This window comes from Schistocerca americana, chromosome X (genome assembly GCF_021461395.2).
Source record: "Schistocerca americana isolate TAMUIC-IGC-003095 chromosome X, iqSchAmer2.1, whole genome shotgun sequence".
NCBI lineage: Eukaryota > Metazoa > Arthropoda > Insecta > Orthoptera > Acrididae > Schistocerca > Schistocerca americana.
The window spans coordinates 152278284-152299827 of NC_060130.1; the positions used below are offsets into that span (position 1 = coordinate 152278284).

At 38.2% G+C, this 21544-nt stretch overlaps 1 protein-coding gene across 1 annotated transcript in view; it reads left to right on the forward strand.

The window, feature by feature from the left end:
- Positions 1-21544, forward strand: part of LOC124555464 (PH-interacting protein) — a 262681-nt gene that overhangs the window by 137569 nt on the left and 103568 nt on the right. Inside the window, exons 8-12 of the mRNA XM_047129386.1 lie at positions 3234-3410; positions 3522-3676; positions 8172-8288; positions 8504-8710; positions 13928-14055. Coding sequence (XP_046985342.1) covers positions 3234-3410; positions 3522-3676; positions 8172-8288; positions 8504-8710; positions 13928-14055 — 784 coding nt within the window. The remainder of the gene's footprint in view (positions 1-3233; positions 3411-3521; positions 3677-8171; positions 8289-8503; positions 8711-13927; positions 14056-21544) is intronic.

The following is a 21544-nucleotide window of genomic DNA, read 5'->3' on the forward strand; positions in this document are numbered from 1 at the left end:
ATAATTTTTTTAGTCACGTGTTGTTTTTCGCAAAAAGTAATTGGGCTTATATTTTGACAGAGAAGTGTCATCCTCAGGTGTCTATATGCTATTATTGTATTAGTCTCTGTGGTACAGGCTTCTTAAAAGTGTGATTTTTCCTGCATAGCGTTCCAGTTAGGTTGTGAGGTGAAGTGTTGTCATTTGTGTTGTGACCCATTTCTGTCTCACTACACAAACATAAAATTAAAATTGATTGTATGGAAATTGCATAAATGATCATTTTGTGTGATGCAATTTGAAAAATGAAAGTAAATTGTTAAGGAACAATGTGTATTCTGCCAGAAATTTAATGTTTGCCTTATCAATGACAAATCTGAGTGGGACTGAAAACCTATAGAAAATGTAATTGGAAATGATTAAAATTTTATTTTGAACCAATGTTTGGTCTTGTCTGGTGAAGGTAAAAGCTATAATGCTATTACTCGAGAGTGCAAAAGTCCTGAAGACGACAGACTTACCAATGGTGTACTTAGGTACATGAGAAAACTGACGGTTTTCTGACATTCAAGTTGATTCAATGGCTTGCTCATTGATGTCTATTGTTACCTGACCACCACCATTTCCTGTATAATATATTGAGCATTTCTCTGTACTGTGGGTAATTTATAATGAACAAAATTTTGATATAAGTTCATTTTTAAATAACCCACTGTAAAGAGTCCACAGCTAGTGGTCTAGAGGTTAGTGTTGCTGCCTCTGGATCACAGGGTCCCAGGTTTCATTCCTGGCTGGATCAGGGATTTTCTCTGCCTGGGGACTAGGTGTTTATGTTGTCGTCATGATTTGGGAAAATGGCGAGACTGGACTGTGAAAAGATCGGAAATTTGTGCAGCAACTAATAACCACATCGTTGAGTGCCTCACAAACCAATCGTAATCATCATCATAATCATCATCATCATCATCATCATCATCTCTCTCTCTCTCTCTCTCTCTCTCTCTCTCTCTCTCTCTCTCTCCCCCCCCCCCCCCCCCCACACACACACACACACCCCGGGGGACTGATGACCTTCGCTGTTTAGTCCCCCTTAAACATCCCAACAACCACCACCACCACCTCCCCCCCCCCCCCCCCCCATGTCAAGATACAGGTGTGAGAGTAGTACTGATTCATTGAGCAAGAAATAATGAATATAATTCCCATTTATGATGCTTTACGCTGTAATAAACCACACAAAGCTTATTAAATAATCCTGATAATGCTAGTAATGAAAGTAGTCCAACCATCGCTGTAAACAATTGTGAACATGATCAATGACAAGGACACTTTCCTAAGTCATGTGGTAGATTAGCGTTTTGTTTGTTGTAATATACATCAAAAGAATTATTAAGCATTTGTTGACTAAATAAATAATTATTCTACACATGTGCGCGCTTCCAACAAATACATCCTATGTTGCCATTATCACTGTCTCTGCTGCTCTGGAAATACTCTAATACTTCACACAAGATGCATGCAACTGTTTTCTTCCTTTTCACCTACTTTGATATGTAGGCACTGGGATACGAAATGGAGTCATCACATAGGCTCATTTGTATGTGAAGTTGGTGGCAGACTACAGTTCATGGGTAGAACACTGCTAGAATGTAGGCAGTCTATAGAGGAGATCATTTATATTTGATGCATCCTAGAATATTGCTCAAGTATTTGAGACACTTACCAAACAGGACTAACAGGGGATACTAAACATATGCAAAGAAAGGTAGGACAAATGGGCACAGGTTTGTTTTATTTCTGAGAGAATGTCACAAAAATTCTGAATAACTTGAACTTGCAGGCACTTAAAAGTAGACACCAACTATCCATTGGAAGCCTACTTAAGAAGTTTAAAGACCTAGTCTTAAGAATCTAGAAATATTCTGTAGTCTCCTATGTATTACTCCTGTAGGATGTGCAATGACAGGGTTACCCATATTTGCGTGTGTAGAGGTGTTTATGCAATCATTTTTCTTGTGTTCCATATGCAAACGGGACAGAAGGAAACCTTTATATATGGTACATTGGGAAATAACCTCTGCCTCACTCTTCACAGTGGTTTGTGGAGTGTGGATGTAAATGTTAATAAGCTTGTAGTCATATTGGGCAGGGGTCAGGTCCCTGGACTGACCATTACAGTTCATCCTCTTTCTGTTCAGCATCACATTATTAACCATTAATCCCAGAGTTTGAAATTTGTTTGAAACCCGTTAAATGGAGTGAACAAATTGGTGCCTTTAGGGTTTTCCATTTTTATTTTTATTTTTTTTTTTAATTTTTTTAATTTTATGTATGTATACATTTTTCAGTCACTCTTGGTTCTTATGCTGTCGTTTTTGGGTCACTAGATAGCAACCTTTTCTGATGAGCTTGCATGACTTTATTTAGGCTCATAAAATATGTGAATATTGTGTAGGATTAGCTCACTTTCCTTTCACTGCACTGTCCGCATATTACTGTAAAGACGGTTTCCTTGTCGAGAGTCTGCCTTTATAAAACGTAACAGTATGTTAATGTAATTAAAGTGACAAAATAAATTCTCCCTCTTTTTATTCTTTTCTCCTCCTTTCCACTTACATGACATAATTAACAAAATGAGGTGAACCAGTGGATGAGACAGTAAATTCATATTTATAGAGAGTGGCACTCAAATCCCTTTTCGGCAATCCATAATTTGAGTTTTTGTGGTTTAACTAAATTGCTTAAAGTGCATATTAGGATCGTTCATTTAACAAAGCTATATCTGATTTCATTTTTCAGATTTCTCTAGCTGAACTTGTACTTCATATCTAATGCCCTCAGTGCCAAAGCAAGCATAAATTCTAGCCCTTGCTTGGTAGTAATTAAATAATAGGCATGATGCATTGGGATTTGGAACTGCTACCAGATGTTATAAAGATGTCTGCCAACATTCAACTTTGCTTTTCCTTTCCAACCAGAGAACATTATGACTGATCTCCATATTATGGCATCCAAGATATACAGTTTTTCTGAAAGATAGAACGGGCTAATAACAGTAGTTTTACCTTTCTCAACTGGCCAATCAAGTCTGCATTTGTATAGCTCTCCCAAATTATCTGGTTTAATTGTAGTCCCAGTTTGCATGCTATGCCACACTGTTTAGTTACCAGTTATGTCTTCCTTATTCATTGTATAAATTTACACATTATTTTTGTTCACCGAGCTATTCAACACATTTAATCTCATTTCTACAGGGTGCTGATGACCTTTTGGTGAAAATATGGAGTGCCATAGATGGACGTTTGTTGGCAACATTGAGAGGGGCATCATCAGAAATAACAGACATAGCTGTAAATGTAGAAAACACACTTTTGGCAGCTGGGAGCTTGGATAAGATACTGAGAATATGGAGTCTTCAAACATCTGCCCCCGTAAGCACTCAAGTGGCTTTATGATTGCTGATTGCATTTATAATTTTAATTTTTAACAACTTTATGGATATTTCCATAACTGTTTTTTTAACTAATTCTTTTGGCCTGCAGGTGGCAGTATTGACGGGGCATACAGGAATGATTACATCGGTCCATTTCAGTCCTATGATAAAGTACGATATGCGTTATGTAGTTACAACAAGTACTGATGGATCAGTTGCATTTTGGATTTATCACCGCCTTAGCAGGAGAAAATATAATTTTATGTATGTTATATTAGTTGTAATAAAATATTTGGAGTTATTCGTTTAGTTCTTGTTAGTTATGTAAAATACATACCACAATGAAAATAGTTTCATTTAAAGATACTAATATGTGTGAAATGTGAATGTTATAAGATGATTTTGTATTTAAAAACTAAATTTCCTTTAACAAGAGATATATCTACACTCGTGCTCATAAATTAAGGATAATTGCAGAATGTGATGGCACACAACGTGGCACTACTCAAAACTGGTGCTAATAACATAGGCACATAGGGAACACACACGACACAGATTTGTAAGTCCACAGTATTGGTGATAAGTTGAGAAAACCGTCCCAAAACACATGTGGTACAAAACGCCACTGTTTCCCGCCCATGTAACCCAACATCAATATGGGATATGATTACCATGCACACATACATAGGCCGCACAACGGGTTGACATACTTTGGATCAGGTGGTTGAGCAGCTGCTGGGGTATAGCCTCCCTTTCTTGCACCAGTGCCTGTCGGAGCTCCTGAAGTGTCCTATAGGTTTGAAGATGTGCAGCGATACGTCAACCGAGAGCATTCCAGATGTGCTCAATGGGGTTTAGGTCTGGAGAACAGGCAGGCCACTCCATTCACCTGATATCTTCTGTTTCAAGGTACTCCTTCATGATGGCAGCTCGATGGGACCATCATTATCATCCATCAGGAGGAAGGTGGGATCCACTGCACCCCTGAAAAGGCGGACATAGTGGTTCAAAATGATGTCCCGATACACCTGACCTGTTACAGTTCCTCTATCAAAGACATGCAGGGGTGTACGTGCACCAATCATAATCCCACCCCACACCATCAAACCACGACCTCCACACTGGTCCCTTCCAAGGACATTAAGGGGTTGGTATTTGGTTCCTGGTTCACACCAGATGAAAACCTGGCAAGAATCACTGTTCAAACTATACCTGGACTCGTCCGTGAACATGACCTGGGACCACTGTTCCAATGACCATGTACTTTGTTCTTGACACCAAGCTTTACGGGCTCTCCTGTGATCAGGCGTCAGTGGAATGCGCCTTGCAGGTCTCCGGGTGAATAAACTGTGTCTGTTCAGTAGTCTGTAGACTGTGTACCTGGAGACAACTGTTCTAGTGGCTGCCGTGAGGTCCCAAGCAAGGCTACCTGCTGTACTCCTTGGCCATCTGCGGGCACTGATGGTGAGATATCAGTCTTCTTGTGGTGTTGTACACTGTGGACGTCCTGTACTGTAGTGCCTGGACACATTTCCCATCTGCTGGAATCGTTGCCATAATCATGACATCACACTGTGAGGCACACAGAGGACCCGTGCTATGACCTGCTGTGTTTGACCAGCCTCCAGTCACCCTAGTCTTCTACCCCTCATAACGTCATCAATATGTGTTCTTTGAGCCATTTTCAACACACAGTCACCATTAGCATGTCTGAAAACGTCTGCACACTTACTCACTGCACCGTACTCTGACGTGCACCAACACACCTCTGCGTATGTGGACTGCTGCCAGCGCCACCGTGTGACGACCGCAGGGCAGATGCATCACATGGTCATACTCCGAGGTGATTTAAACGCGCAAACTGCCCACCAGAGCATTGTTTCACCATGTATCAGCATTATCCTTAATTTATGAGCATGAGTGTAGCTTCATCCTAATTTTTTAGGACCCAGTAAATTTTCAATACTGTGCCAAAGTGTTCATGAGCTTATGTCAAAGTAAATAACCATCATCGTAAGATAGAGGGGGAGGGGGAGAGAGAGAGAGAGAGAGAGAGAGAGAGAGAGAGAGAGAGAGAATAGAAAACATTAAAGTACAATGATACAATCTAATCATGGTATCAGTTAACATGTCCAGTTACACCATTATGACAAGCAGTAACCAATAAGTAAGGGTCACTGAAATTTTAAAATGGTATATGGTACACACAATGTAATGGAAGTGTGGGATGTAGTTTGGTACCTCGGATATCTTCCTGAACTGCGATCAGGAGCAAATAAACCTGTCTGCTAGATGATGAAAGCAAAAACTCTTGAGAATGATGATATAACAACAGAAAAGATAAAATCAGAGGGAGACATATGGTGACTCTGAAACCATGTGAAATGTTGCATGATAACAGTGGATAATGATGGTGGTTGATATTTGAAACAACTACCTGTCTTGTTTCCACTTTCATGAGAGGGGACTGTGAAGTTGTAATTAGATATAATTCAGTTAGTATTTGACAGTGGTGTACAGAATTTTACCAATAATCACACAACAAAGGATTTCAGGGCAAAGAATACTTCAACCCTTTCGCTGCTATGGGCATGTATATATATCCTGCTATGCCATTCCCCAGGCATTGTGGACGTGTATTTGAGCACCGCTTGGGTTTTCCTACAGCGCTATGGACATCTGAATGCACTCTGAGTCGCTGTCCTCTCACTGCTGTGGCCGAGTTACTTCCATATCTTGGTGAATAAAAAAGTTTAGAGTATTTATCATACATCTAATGTGCCTCATTGCATGTTATCATTTGCAAAAATTCTCGTTTCAGTATCTTGAATCATTTGAGAGGTATGACGATTGTTATGGCCACATGATTCACGATATGCAAGTACAATTTTGTATCTACATTTTAATCACTGCATTGTATGAGCTAAAATCAACCGTTCACAAAGTTTACACAATGTGTTTTTACCTCTGCAAAATCTTGACAATTTCGCACAGTGTTTTACTTAATTTTATGCAGCACAGTAATTATGGCATATAACAGAAAGAAATTCATTACTTTATCAAGCAAAAATGTCAGACTGTAAGATGTGCAAAAATCAAATTTTTCACCTAATAGTTTTCTTAAACATGGATGATAAGTTCTTCATAGCAGCTTACAACTCCGCATGGACGGAACTGGGTGCATTGTGCCCGATCATCCGTCAGATATGAAACCCAATAACTTGAGAAAAAAAAAGATATCATTTTGTTCTCAATTTTAAATAAAATTTTGGTATCTTATCTACATTTAATTCACTGCAATGTATGACCTAAAATCAACCATATGCAAAGTTTATGCAATTTGTTTTTACCTTTGCAAATTCATTAATTTCATGCAATGTTTTACGTAATTCTATGCAGCACAGTAAGTATGACAGATAATGAAAAGAAATCTAGTTCTTTATCGAGTGAAGATACCACACTGTAAGCCATACAAAAATCTTTTCACTTAATAGTTTTCAAAAAATTGGAAAATAAATATTTCATAGTGCCTGGAACACTGTCTCTCAGCACAGGCTCCAGCATTTGGCTGGCAGTACAGCCATAACAAAAGCTACCTCAGCACGGAATGCAAAGAGCACATCTGTAGCAGCGAAAGGGTTAACTTGGCAAAAGAAGAGCCTTTCATATAAGTAGGTAAAACATATAATATGACCTACAAATTATTGACGACAATGAAATAAGGTACATTCCTACTCACCGTATAGAAGAGATGTTGAGCAGGGAGACAGGAACATTTATAGAACATTTAAAAGTAGATTAAATTATCGGACAAAGCTCTTCCTCAGAAGTAGGAAACACACACACACACACACACACACACACACACACACACACACACACACTGCTGATACCTGATCCAGTTGTTGAGGTTGTTATAAGGAGACTTGATATGAGCTACCCTTTGTATGAGATTCATTTCCTTACCACAATATTCAGTAGTGCATTTTATACATTTGGTCCATGTGTCATGATCATAATAACAACACTAGCCACACTACCCAGTGACACACAGTGCTAACAATGGTGTTAGTGCAGTGAGTTGTCACTCATTGTAACCTTCATTGTCTTCTTTCATCTATGCAGAGAGCAGCTAGTGAAAATGACAGGATTCTACATACTACCTATGGTATAAAAAATATTAAATTGATAAGCTATTCTGCAATACATATCTCCATGGACTCTGTAATAATGGAGTCCTAAAACAATCATATGCTAGTGGAAATTATTAGTTTCTCATATTCCATTGAATGTTCTCTGGGGATACAGTCTTTGGAAGTAGCAGACTTGGTGCCCTGCAAAAAGCTAGTTCAACATTGGTGCTCACACCCTGCCACAGTGCATGTAGGTTAACCTATATAAGCCATGCCACACTGACATTGAAGGCACTACATGTGTCATTGGGTAATGTCGTTAGTCTTATTATTACAATTGTGGTACATCTGTGAAATGTGTGTAGCAAGCTACGAAGTAGTGCAACTTCGGATGCCTAAACCAGTCTTGGTTGACATAGCCTGATGGTGACTGGCAGAGATACAGTTATATATCATGCACAGAAGTAAACCGTGACTGATTGGAATCTTGAAATTGCATCAGGTATTTAGTATGCTAGGTAAAGTTCAGGATCAAAACTTAATCTTTTCCAACAAGAATAGAAACATTATGAAAATTCATTTAATCAAAACATGATTTTAAATGTACTAATTTCATTTTTGTCCAGCCCAAAGCCAATTGTTTACAATGAACGAATGAGACCAGGACAGGCACAAATGATCTGTGCTGCATTTAGTCCAGGAGGTTTGTTCCTGGCTGCAGGAAGTGCAGACCACCACGTCAGGTTTGTATGTCAGTTATTTTTAGTTGCCCCCTACATTATCATTGTACAAGGATTTGCTTTGTCGATTCATTGTATTCTATTTAAAATATTTTTGTTGTGAATTTTGGATATTAAAGACAGTAATTTGTCAAATTTAACATTTTCTGTACAATATTTTTTTGTTTTTAGAATAAACATTGTATATTCAGTTAATGCATTTCTAATTCCATATTCAGAATTTATTTAATGACTGCTGGTGCAGAAGATGGACCAACAAGAATATTGGAAGTAGAAGGGCACTCAGATCGTGTAGATAGTATACAATGGGCTAACACAGGTCTGCGATTCATAACTGGAAGTAAGGATGGAACTGCACAGGTATGGCAGTTCAAATGTCAAGAGTGGCGCCCTCTGCAGCTTACCATGAGCACAAAGCTGCCTGGGTAGGTATACTTTTGTTGTGTAAGTGAAGAGGTAGGCTTATCAATGCTAATACTTCAGAAACATCATGATGATAGCCAGCACACTCAGTCTATCACTAAATTTAGAAACAATTACATGTAAGAGCATGCATATGTAGTACTGCATAGTAAATTGATAATGACTGTAGAAAATTCATGTGATGAAATGCTAATTTGTTGGGAAGAATCCGATAATTCACATTAAAGATGTGCTTTGTGTGCTTCATCACTGATAATGAGACCTGTGCTGTCTCTTACAGTGGGACAGTGTTTATTTGCCACCAGTAAAATTGCAACATTTGCTCCCCCTGTTTTTATTTATTTATTTATTTATTGCACCTTTCAAATAGATTTTGCATCAACCTGTTGTAGCCAGCAATCTCTGTGCTGCCAATTTACTCCACCTTCTACATATTCCTTCGAGATTTAGGCCAGGGTTGTGAAACTGACCATCTTCTGAATAAGATGTCAACACTGTTTGAGAAATAGAACAGAAGTCTATGGAGAGGGACATTTTCCTCAGAAATGGTTGTTGTTTATAGTTACAGGCTATTTTAGTATTGTTTTTGTCTACAAATAAAATAAATAAAAGGCAGAGAACAATCAATAAGCTCATAATTGAAAATCTGATACAAACTGGCTTTGATGAGTAATATATGACCTATAAGTGGTTCAGAGATTTCAAAGGAGAAATACTGGCTTTCAGTTTTTCTTTCTTTTTTCTTCTTTCATGGACAAACATCTTCCTATTTGTGCACAAAACGAGTTAATGTTGGAAAGAAAAATAAACATATAGAAATTTCAGAATTCAGTTAAATTTTTAGTTACATAAAGATAATGTTTCCAAAAGTCAGCACACTGTTTCTTTACCTGGCACCATAGCTGATATCATTGATGTATGCTTGTACAGTAACATTAGACCCAGAAATAGCTATTTGTAATGTTGATAATGGAAGTAAGTTACATCACCAGTATTTGTATGGCACGATGAAGAGAGGTGGTGAGTATAAAGTTTCTGTTCATCAGACCTTGTACTAACATTCTGATGTAAATTGCAAACCTCTCAAAAATGAGGCCATGTAACACTGTGCACAGTGACCAGAGGAGCAGATAGTAGCAATAAGTTCAGCAGTCCCATGGTACTTTTCAAAAGTGTTTCATACCTCCTTTCTTTTCATTCAATGCATACTGACACACTCACTGCGCTGTGCAACCATTCATCATTGCCATCCACATGATGCAGCTACATACTTGATTCTTCATAATAGGTTGAAATGAGGCAGTGGCAAATCCTGTTCATTAGCAAACTTGCCCAGAACTGCAAAGCAGGCTACCTACATTCTCCCAAAACTTACTAGTGGACTATAGAACTGAATTTAACATTTTGACTAATTCTGTATTTTATGCAGTTATGTATACATGCAAGCAACTTGTTCTGATACCTAAGTTTATAATATGAAAAATTTAGTAATATGTGTAAGGCATATTTGGTCGGAAGTGCCCCTCAGAAGTTTACTGAAAGTCTTTTCATTTGATGCCATTTGAGTCACCTCTGACTCGGTGACACTCTGTCCGTCACAGAAAAGGTAACATGGTAATGAACCTTATCCCCTTATTTAGAAAAATCGATCAGGTGAAAAAGATCTTAAATTTACAACAAACCGTTGTGTAGATCACCAGTTTCAATGGTCATCCACAAATGTGTACATCTTAATTACTTGTGTATGCAGTTTCATTATTAATTAACATCATATTTGTACTATATTGATCCTTTTTTTGCTACAGAAACAGTATATACAGTTTTGTAGCCCATTAGATTCTTACTGCTCTATTAAAAAGTGCAATTTAGAGAGAAAATGAATGAATAAAGTTTGGAAACTAAAAAAATTTGTGTAGAGCAACATATAGAAGCATGTGCATGTGAATTCGAACTAAGTAATGGTACTTTTATAAATGTAACCATGTATAGGTCCCCATTGGGAAATTTTCAGCTATATTTGAAAAACTTGCATTATTTGTTGTGTTATCTGTCAGACAGAGAAAAGCAAATTATTGTTTGTGGGGATTTTAATGTGGATTTTCTGAAAGAGTCTGATAGAAAGTTTGACCTTGAAGTATTTCATGGTTCTTTCAATTTGACGTCAGTTATTGATTTTCCTACTCAGGTGGTACAGGAAAGCAGCACACTGATAGATATTGGTTTTATAGACAAAGATAAATTTAATCAAATAAAAACTTCCCCTGTTAAGAGTGGTATGTATGATCGTGATACACAGCTAGTTACATTATATGACACAGTTCCAAACAGTAATGCAAAACAGTCCTCCAAAATAGTGTGTTCAATTAATGATTTAACAATTGAAAATTTTAGGGAAGGCTTGCAAAAGCTGGACTGGGATGGGGTGTACAGGGAACCTAATGCTAATTTAAAATTTAACCTATTTCATGATACCTTTGTGGGTATATTTGAAAACCATTTCCCTAAGAAAAAGTGAAATATAATTGTAAAGCCATGGCTTACCAAAGAGATAAAAATATCTTGTAAACAGAAAAGGGAAATGTATGCTACAACTAGAAGGAGTAATGACCCAGAAACAGTGAAACATTATAAAAACTACTGCACTGTACTAAGAAAAGTTATTAAAAAGTCCTGAAGTATGTGCATTATGTATGTGATTAGCATTTCCGATAATAAAATTGAAACAATTTGGAATATTGTTAAAAGGGAAACAGGGCAGCCGAGAGCACAGGACGACTGTATTTCTATCATCCTCAATGAAAAGTTTGTTAACAAGAAATCAGAAGTAGAAAACATTTTTAAGAATCATTTTTTAAATGTTGTAGAGAAAATGGGATTGAGCTATTCATTAGAAAATTCAAGGCAGTGTATGGAAGAGGCAATAGGTATGCAGTTTGATAAAATTAAAATTCAACCCACCTCTCATACTGAAATTAGGAAAATAATAAATTCGCTCAAAAGTCAAAACTCACATGGAGTTGATGGCATTTCCAATAGAGTACTAAAAGCTTGTTCCCAACAGATAAGTAGGATTCTCAGCCACATATATAGCAGCTCACTGAAATAGGGCACTTTTCCAGATAGACTGAAATATGCTATTGTTAAACCATTGCATAAAAAAGAGGATAGGTCTGATGCTAACAACTACCACCCAATCTCACTTCAGACAACTTTATCCAAAATTCTTGAAAAAGTAATGTATTCAAGAGTAGCATCACATATTTGTAAAAATGAAGTACTAACAAAATGTCAGTTTGGTTTTCAGAGAGGCTTTTCAACAGAAAATGCTGTATATGCTTTCACTGATCAAATATTAAATCCATTGAATAACTGAACATCACCCATTGTGAATCATGAAATTCTTCTAGATAAGCTTAAGTGTTGTTGTATGAGTGGGACAGTGCACAAATGGTTTAATTCATATTTAACTATAAGACTGCAGAAGGTAGAAATTAACAGTACAGATAGTCTGCAAAAATCAACAGAGTCCTCTAACTGAGGCAGTATGAAGAATGGTGTCCTATAAGGTTCAGTCTTGGGTCCCTTATTGTTCTTACTATATTTTAATGACTTGCCACTCTGTATTCATGAAGGTGCAAAGCTAGCTATTTTTGCTGATGAGACTTATATAGTAACAACACCCAACAAACAATAATCAGCTGAGGAAATTGTAAATAATGTCTTTCAGAAAATTATTAAGTGGTTCTCTGCAAATGGACCCTCACTAAATTTTGAGAAAACACAGTATATACAATTCTGTACAGTAAATGGCATTGATGAATATAGACTATGAACAGAAGTCTGTTGCTAAAGCGGAATATTCAAAATTTCTAAATGTGTGCATTGATGAGAGATTGAATTGGAAGAAACACATCGGTGATCTGCTGAAATGGTTAGGTTCAGCTAGTTATGCTATTAGTTATTGCAAATTTTGGTGATAAACATATCAATAAATTAGCCTACTATGCCTATTTTCATTCACTGCTTTCATATGACATCATATTTTGGGGTAATTCATCATAAAGAGAAAAAGTATTCATTGCACAAAAGCATGTAATCAGAATAATAGCTGGAGCCACCCAAGATCACCTTGCAGATTTTTATTTAAGGAACAGTACTTTGCAATACATACATTCACGTATGAAATTTGTTATTAATAATCCATCCCAATTCAAAAATAATCGAGAAGTGCTTAGCTACAACAATAGAAGAAAGGATGATCTTCACTATTCTGGGTTAAATCAGACTTTGGCACAGAAAGGGGTGAATTATGTTGCCACAAAAATCTTTGCTCATTTGCCAAATAGCATTCAAAATCTGACAGGTTGCCAACCAACATTTAAAAAAAAAATAAAAAAAAAATCCAAATGACAACTCCTACTCAATAGATGAATTTTTAGAAATGAAGTAGTAACTGTAAAAAGAAAAATTATAGACAATGTGATTCAAAATGCTGCCCCAAAGCATTCGTTATTATTGTTCTGTAATGCTACAAATTACACCATGCACGTATAATGTATAGTACCTTCTATTTATTGCAAAGTGTATCGGGAAAAAAGTCGGAGTTGATCTTTCTGTGCAAACTTGTGAAAAAGATTAGCAACAACTTGTTTCTCGCCATTAACAGTGTTACATGCACATGTTTCACTGCGAAGCAGGAAGCAGTGTCATTCATTTTCACAGTATGTATTAACAGCCAGACAATCGGAGCACAAGTAGCGTTTACGGATCATGTGACTACACAAATTTTGAAATACAGATTATGTAGCTGAAGAATGACCAATCATCGTGCATGTGTTTGTTTACATCAGGTTTATTCTTATGATGAATGAAGTATAGTTTCACGTCTAATGCCAGTTTCACACAAAATGACATAATTGATTTGAAGGAGAGCAGAAAGTGTATTGTTGGTATAGACATTTCATGTGGTCATTTTCCTGTATTAAAGGTTTCAAAATTATGCATTCTATGTGTGTAGAACAACACCCTGTAAAATCAGTTTCATAATTCAGTGTTCACTATAATAAATTTACATATTTCTTGTTGTATCTTTCTTACAGAATTGCTGCAAAGTTAACAGTTGATTGTAATAATTTTTTAATAGGATTCTGTATGAACGTTCATAGTTTATTATTACTGTAATAGTTAGTTCACTAATTGTTGACTTCTGTTTTCAACAGATCTTCTGATACCACTGATGATCCAAAGGTGAAACTGAGGGTTTCAATGGTTTGCTGGAATCGAAGTGATCAGTTTGTAATTACAGCTGTCAGTGACTATAGTATTAAAGTATGGAATTCATCAACAGGTAAGAATATTGTGTGTTATCACAGATACGTTTAAATATTTTGTTGAAAACTGTTACATACAAACTGCAACACTATTTTCAAATACTACACTGGTTTTAAAAATTGATTTCTTTAATGCATGTAACATTGAATTTGAATTAATATATTACGAAGATAGGCTGTGTTAAACAATTTTCATTGAAGGTGTATTCTGAGTACTAAAACAGATAGTCATTTATGTCTTACAAAACACTAACAATTTGTGAAAATTGTAACACCCAAAGGTAATAACTTGAGATGTGTAAAATACTGGGCCAACAGTACATGATTAAAACTTCACATTAGTGGCAATAAATACAGGGTGTTTGGACATCCCTTTTACAAACTTCTAGGACCTGTAGAGGTGAGTGAAAATGTAACATTTTGAATAGGAACCCATGTCCAGAAATGTACCATTTACATTCTATGATGATGGCCTCAGTTCAGATGTTCAACTTGTCCATTTCTGTTTGAGAAACTGAATTAGGCATGACGCTGTACAATTATTAGGTACCAATTCGAAAGGAAACATCCATTTATCACTTAAGCACATTTGTTTCTATTAACACTTAAATGTCATGGTTTACATTCTTTCAAAACTGAAAAGGACACAGCTTACTGAACATACAAACCGCAGTACTTATGCATACAACAGTGGCTTGATGTGGCAACCACCACCAACCTTCTTACAGACATTGTACCTATGGAGCATGTACTGGTACACACTCTCCGCCCCACCTGGTGTATCTTCAGTTTTTAATGTGCTGACCAGAACTTGTGCCACAAGATCTTCATCTGTCTCTACAGGAGTCTCGTAGTAAGACAGATGCTAAGTGACGTCAGGTGAATGACTGTACATGTCATCCTGTCTACCCTATTGCATACCAGAACAAACATTTCTGAGGCTTTCCTCTTTCCCTCAGCAGACATTGACACATTACACATCTAAATTGAAACTATCATAGAACAGAAACTGTACCATTTCTGGATGTAGGTTCCTGTTCAAAATTTTATGTACTTGCTCCCCTCTACAAGTCCCAGAAGTTTGTAATGGGAATCTGTGAATACCCTGTATAGGGCCAGCTTTGCGCTCATGTCTTAATAGGAAGGGTCAGTGTTGAACCAGTCACCAAAGTGGAAATATTAAAGCATATGTGAGGATGCCTTATCAGGTCAAATGGCACAATGTTGGCATTTGATTAAATCTGAAGGGGAGTAAGGTGACTGGGAAGTGAGTTTGTCTTTCAATGGTATTTCACCCTGTACAGGATATGCCGCTATGGCAGAGATGGCTTTAGCTGTAGATAGAAGAGAGTTCTATGAAATGAGTGGCTTCTGGATAACACAATGTGATCAGTGCATGGAATGGTGGCAATGTTGTCTGCATGGACATAATATACCTTAATGCTTTATCCACTGTGGGCTACTTGCTAGAACACTGCAGTGTGTGTGGATTTTTCTGTGCTGACAGTTTGACACCATCTGCTGTTGGCTGCCATTCCAACAGATTCCATTGCTTAGACAGTTCAAACAGAACAGACTGCAATCAGATTGTGAACATTTTCACTGGCATGATTAGTGAAAAAATGAATTTTTTATGTATGAGGGCCATTTCAGGCTATTCTAAAATGATGATGACTTGTGTGTTACACGCTTGATGTGACAACAGTCTGCAGCGTGCATTATTGAGGGAAATAGCGGAAAACATAAGGTGGTGTGGTTTGGGACATTGTTAGATTCAACATGTAATCTTGACTTTAACATGTAGTCCTGTCAACAAAGTAAAATTAGGTGGAAGAAATCATGTAATCACAAATTTTTGTGCAGTTGCAGGATGGAGTGTCATGAACAACACACTAAAAATCCCCACTGGTGCAGTGTGACTGTGGTGGCAGGAGGGCATTCATAGGTCTCTTTTTTTATATTTTTCCTTGAATAACTCAAAAACTATGACTTCTAGTGAAAATGTTTCCCAGTTCAAAGTTAAACTACATTAAATTTCCTACAAAGAGAAATCCATTCAGTTTTTTTCCTGCGACTAATAGTTTCTGCTTTGCAATGATTAAAAATAGTGAAATGATATAAATTTTGACATAGGTCGTAGTTGGGCACTGGAGTGACTTCAGTGGCGACAAGTTTCAATTTGTGCTGGACTGGAATTCGAACCCAGATTTCCTGCTTTACGTAAGTGGTTGTCTTTTTATGTGAGTGTTTGCCTTAATCACTGTGGCTATCTGAGCATACTTTCCATCAGACCCAAACTCCATTTTGTCCCACACTACTTACACTACCTGTCCACCATACTCGTTGCTTACCACAGTGAGCAATGAGTATGGTGGACAGGGGATGCTACATAAGTAGTGTGTGACAAGATGGGGATTTGGATCAGATGGAAAGCATGCTTGGATAGCTGAAGTGATTAAGGCAACTGCTCTCATAAAGTGAGAAATCTGGTATTGTGTCTCAGTCCGGCCCAAAGTTTCACTTGTCACCATTGAATACATTTCAGTGCCCAGTTGCAGCTGGTGTCAGAATTTAATTCATTTCATCGTGGATATGTACGGGTGCAGGATATGCTTACCATTAAATGAAGTGGGTTGTTGTTGTTGTTGTTGTTGTGGTCTTCAATCCTGAGACTGGTTTGATGCAGCTCTCCATGCTACTCTATCCTGTGCAAGCTTCTTCATCTCCCAGTACCTACTGCAGCCTACATCCTTCTGAATCTGCTTAGTGTATTCATCTCTTGGTCTCCCTCTTCGATTTTTACCCTCCACGCTGCCCTCCAATGCTAAATTTGTGATCCCTTGATGCCTCAAAACATGTCCTACCAACCGATCTCTTCTTCTAGTCAAGTTGTGCCACAAACTTCTCTTCTCCCCAATCCTATTCAATACCTCCTCATTAGTTACATGATCTACCCACCTTATCTTCAGCATTCTTCTGTAGCACCACATTTCGAAAGCTTCTATTCTCTTCTTGTCCAAACTATTTATTGTCCACGTTTCACTTCCATACATGGGTACACTCCATACAAATACTTTCAGAAACGACTTCCTAACACTTAAATTTATACTCTATGTTAACAAATTTCTCTTCTTCAGAAACGCTTTCCTTGCCATTGCCAGTCTACATTTTATATCCTCTCTACTTCGACCATCATCAGTTATTTTGCTCCCTAAATAGCAAAACTCCTTTACTACTTTAAGTGTCTCATTTCCTAATCTAATTCCCTCAGGATCACCTGATTTAATTTGACTACATTTCATTATCCTCATTTTGCTTTTGTTGATGTTCATATTATATCCTCCTTTCAAGACACTGTCCATTCCATTCAACTGCTCTTCCAAGTCCTTTGCTGTCTCTGACAGAATTACAATGTCATCGGCGAACCTCAAAGTTTTTACTTCTTCTCCATGAATTTTAATACCTACTCCGAATTTTTCTTTTGTTTCCTTTACTGCTTGCTCAATATACAAATTGAATAACATCGGGGAGAGGCTACAACCCTGTCTCACTCCTTTCTCAACCACTGCTTCCCTTTCATGCCCCTCGACTCTTATAACTGCCATCTGGTTTCTGTACAAATTGTAAATAGCCTTTCGCTCCCTGTATTTTACCCCTGCCACCTTCAGAATTTGAAAGAGAGTGTGCCAGTTAACATTGTCAAAAGCTTTCTCTAAGTCTACAAATGCTAGAAACGTAGGTTTGCCTTTTCTTAATCTTTCTTCTAAGATAAGTCGTAAGGTCAGTATTGCCTCACGTGTTTCAACATTTCTACGGAATCCAAACTGATCTTCCCCGAGGTCCGCTTCTACCAGTTTTTCCATTCGTCTGTAAAGAATTCGCGTTAGTATGTTGCAGCTGTGACTTATTAGACTGATAGTTCGGTAATTTTCACATCTGTCAACACCTGCTTTCTTTGGGATTGGAATTATTATATTCTTCTTGAAATCTGAGGGTATTTCGCCTGTCTCATACATCTTGCTCACCAGATGGTAGAGTTTTGTCATGACTGGCTCTCCCAAGGCCATCAGTAGTTCTAATGGAATGTTGTCTACTCCTGGGGCCTTGTTTCGACTCAGGTCTTTCAGTGCTCTGTCAAACTCTTCACGCAGTATCTTATCTTCCATTTTGTCTTCATCTACATCCTCTTCCATTTCCATAATATTGTCCTCAAGTGCATCGCCCTTGTATAAACCCTATATATACTCCTTCCACCTTTCTGCCTTCCCTTCTTTGCTTAGAACTGGGTTGCCATCTGAGCTCTTGATATTCATACAAGTGGTTCACTTCTCTCCAAAGGTCTCTTTAATTTTCCTGTAGGCAGTATCTATCTTACCCCCTAGTGAGACAAGCCTCTACATCCTTACATTTGTCCTCTAGCCATCCCTGATTAGCCATTTTGCACTTCCTGTCGGTCTCATTTTTGAGACGTTTGTATTCCTTTTTGCCTGCTTCATTTACTGCATTTTTATATTTTCTCCTTTCATCAATTAAATTCAATATTCCTTCTGTTACCCAAGGATTTCTATTAGCCCTGGTCTTTTTACCTACTTGATCGTCTGCTGCCTTCACTACTTCATCCCTCAGAGCTACCCATTCTTCTTCTACTGTATTTCCTTCCCCCATTCCTGTCAATTGTTCCATTATCCTCTCCCTGAAACTCTCTACAGCCTCTGGTTCTTTCAGTTTATCCAGGTTCCATCTCCTTAAATTCCCACCTTTTTGCAGTTTCTTCAGTTTCAATCTGCAGTTCATAACCAATAGATTGTGGTCAGAATCCACATCTGCCCCTGGAAATGTCTAACAATTTAAAACCTGGTTCCTAAATCTCTGTCTTACCATTATATAATCTCTCTGATACCTTTTAGTATCTCCAGGATTCTTCTAGGTATACAACCTTCTTTTATGGTTCTTGAACCAAGTGTTAGCTATGATTAAGTTATGCTCTGTGCAAAATTCTACAAGGCGGCTTCCTCTTTCATTTCTTCCCCCCCAATCCATATTCACCTTCTATGTTTCCTTCTCTCCCTTTTCCTACTGACGAATTCCAGTCACCCATGACTATTAAATTTTCATCTCCCTTCACTACCTGAATAATTTCTTTTATCTCGTCATAAATTTCATCTATTTCTTCATCATCTGCAGAGCTAGTTGGCATATAAACTTGTACTACTGTAGTAGGCATGGGCTTTGTGTCTATCTTGGCCACAATAATGCGTTCACTGTGCTGTTTGTAGTAGCTAACCCGCACTCCTATTTTTTATTCATTATTAAACCTACTCCTACATTACCCCTATTTGATTTTGTATTTATAACCCTGTAATCACCTGACCAAAAGTCTTGTTCCTCCTGCCACCGAACTTCACTAATTCCCACTATATCTAACTTTAACCTATCCATTTCCCTTTTTAAATTTTCTAACCTACCTGCCCGATTAAGGGATCTGACATTCCACACTCCGATCCGTAGAATGCCAGTTTTCTTTCTCCTGATAACGACGTCCTCTTGAGTAGTCCCCGCCCGGAGATCCGAATGGGGGACTATTTTACCTCCGGAATATTGTACCCAAGAGGACGCCATCATCATTTAATCATACAGTAAAGCTGCATGTCCTCGGGAAAAATTACGGCTGTATTTTCCCCTTGCTTTCAGCCATTCGCAGTACCAGCACAGCAAGGCCGTTTTGGTTAATGTTACAAGGCCAGATCAGTCAATCATCCAGACTGTTGCCCTTGCAACTACTGTAAAGGCTGCTGCCCCTCTTCAGGAACCACATGTTTGTCTGGCCTCTCAACAGATACCCCTCCGTTGTGGTTGCACCTACGGTACGGCCATCTGTATCGCTGAGGCACGCAAGCCTTCCCACCAACGGCAAGGTCCATGGTTCAGGGGGGGGGGGGGGGGGGTTAAGAAGTAATAATAAATGTGTGTGCCATGTCTAAGAGCAGTACAGCCATATTGAAGAGATACATTGTGTTCTGGGGTTTAACAGAATGGAAGGGGGAAAGGGGAGGGGCGAAGTGTAGAAATGCAGGGGAAGTTACTTTGCTAAATTGTGGTAATGCACTTCCCTTTTTTCATATATTTGCAAACTAAGCAGCAAGTAGGTGATTTCCCACTCTGTCTACCCCACCACATCACTGAGCAACTTCAGGGGGTTTCTCAAAGTTATATCGTCCTTCTGCAGCACGCCTTATAAACCACTGGTGATGGGGTGCACAGACATATCAGAGGGATGGCGGGGGGAGGGGGGTGTATATTTTCCACAAAGTAAATTTACACTACATCAACTACCTATCAGTAACTAATAATACGAATGTAAGAAACACCTATGAATGGACAGAACCTACATAAATCTCTGCACTCAGTCGTACACTGCTAGAGGAGAAAGTGATTCATAGTCATCCTATTGTGCTTATATACTATAGCTGTTTTAGTTTATTATTAAATGGGGGCATATTTGCTGTTAAATTAGCTTTTATGTAAAATGTGTTCCTGTACAGTGTGTGAGAAGTGTACAATTTGTAAGTGTGATGTTGATGGTGGCCCGTGTAGTGTTGGTGGGGAAGGGACTGGATTGGTAAATGTTGCACCTTGCTGGTGTGTATCATTGGCAGTGTTGTGAAGACATGTAATTGTGCTGTACTCATGTGGTATAGAATGAATGGATGACTAGAAAGTTACTGCACTTTTCTCACCACTAATTGCATTAGTGGTAGCCTGCATAAATCTCTTCCATTCAGGAATTGTTGTCACTTGCAGAGTTGGCTGCACGGAGTGGTGCCACTTTCTACACACCCACAGGGGATCTTACAAGTTGGGTGTGAATTTGAGGTGTGTTAGAAAAGCGTGTTACCTTTTTTTCTTCTGACCACCTGATGTATTTGAATCTAGTATGCGTGTGTGAGTCGATCTTGAACCTTCGCGCACATGCATGAAATTTTTCCCACCTGTCGATAGTATCAGTTGCTGGCAGGCAGCAGTTGAGTGAGGTACTGTGTGGCGCTCATGTTGGTTTTCATTGTAAGGGAAATGACGAAACGAGTGGAGCAGCACTACTGCAAAATTTTTTACCAGAAACTGGGCGACAACCAGGTGAAGCATTCAGAAGATTCAGAGGGCTTTTGTCCACAGCTTGTGGTCACACGGTCGCATTCTCATGTCCCAAGCACGGGGTCCCGGGTTTGATTCCCAGCAGGGTGAAGGATTTTTCACCTGCCTTAAGATGACTGGGTGTTTGTGTTGTTCTCATTATTTCATCATCATTCATGCAAGTGGCAAGATTGGACAGAGCAAAGGTTGGGAATTTGTACGGGCGCTGATAACCATGCAGTTGAGTGCCCCACAATCCAATAATAATAATAATAATAATAAGAGGGCTTTTGGTGACAGTGCTTATGGCATCACACAAATTAAGGAGTGGTACAACCTGTTTTGAAATACAATGGCAGCACCACTAGGAAAAAT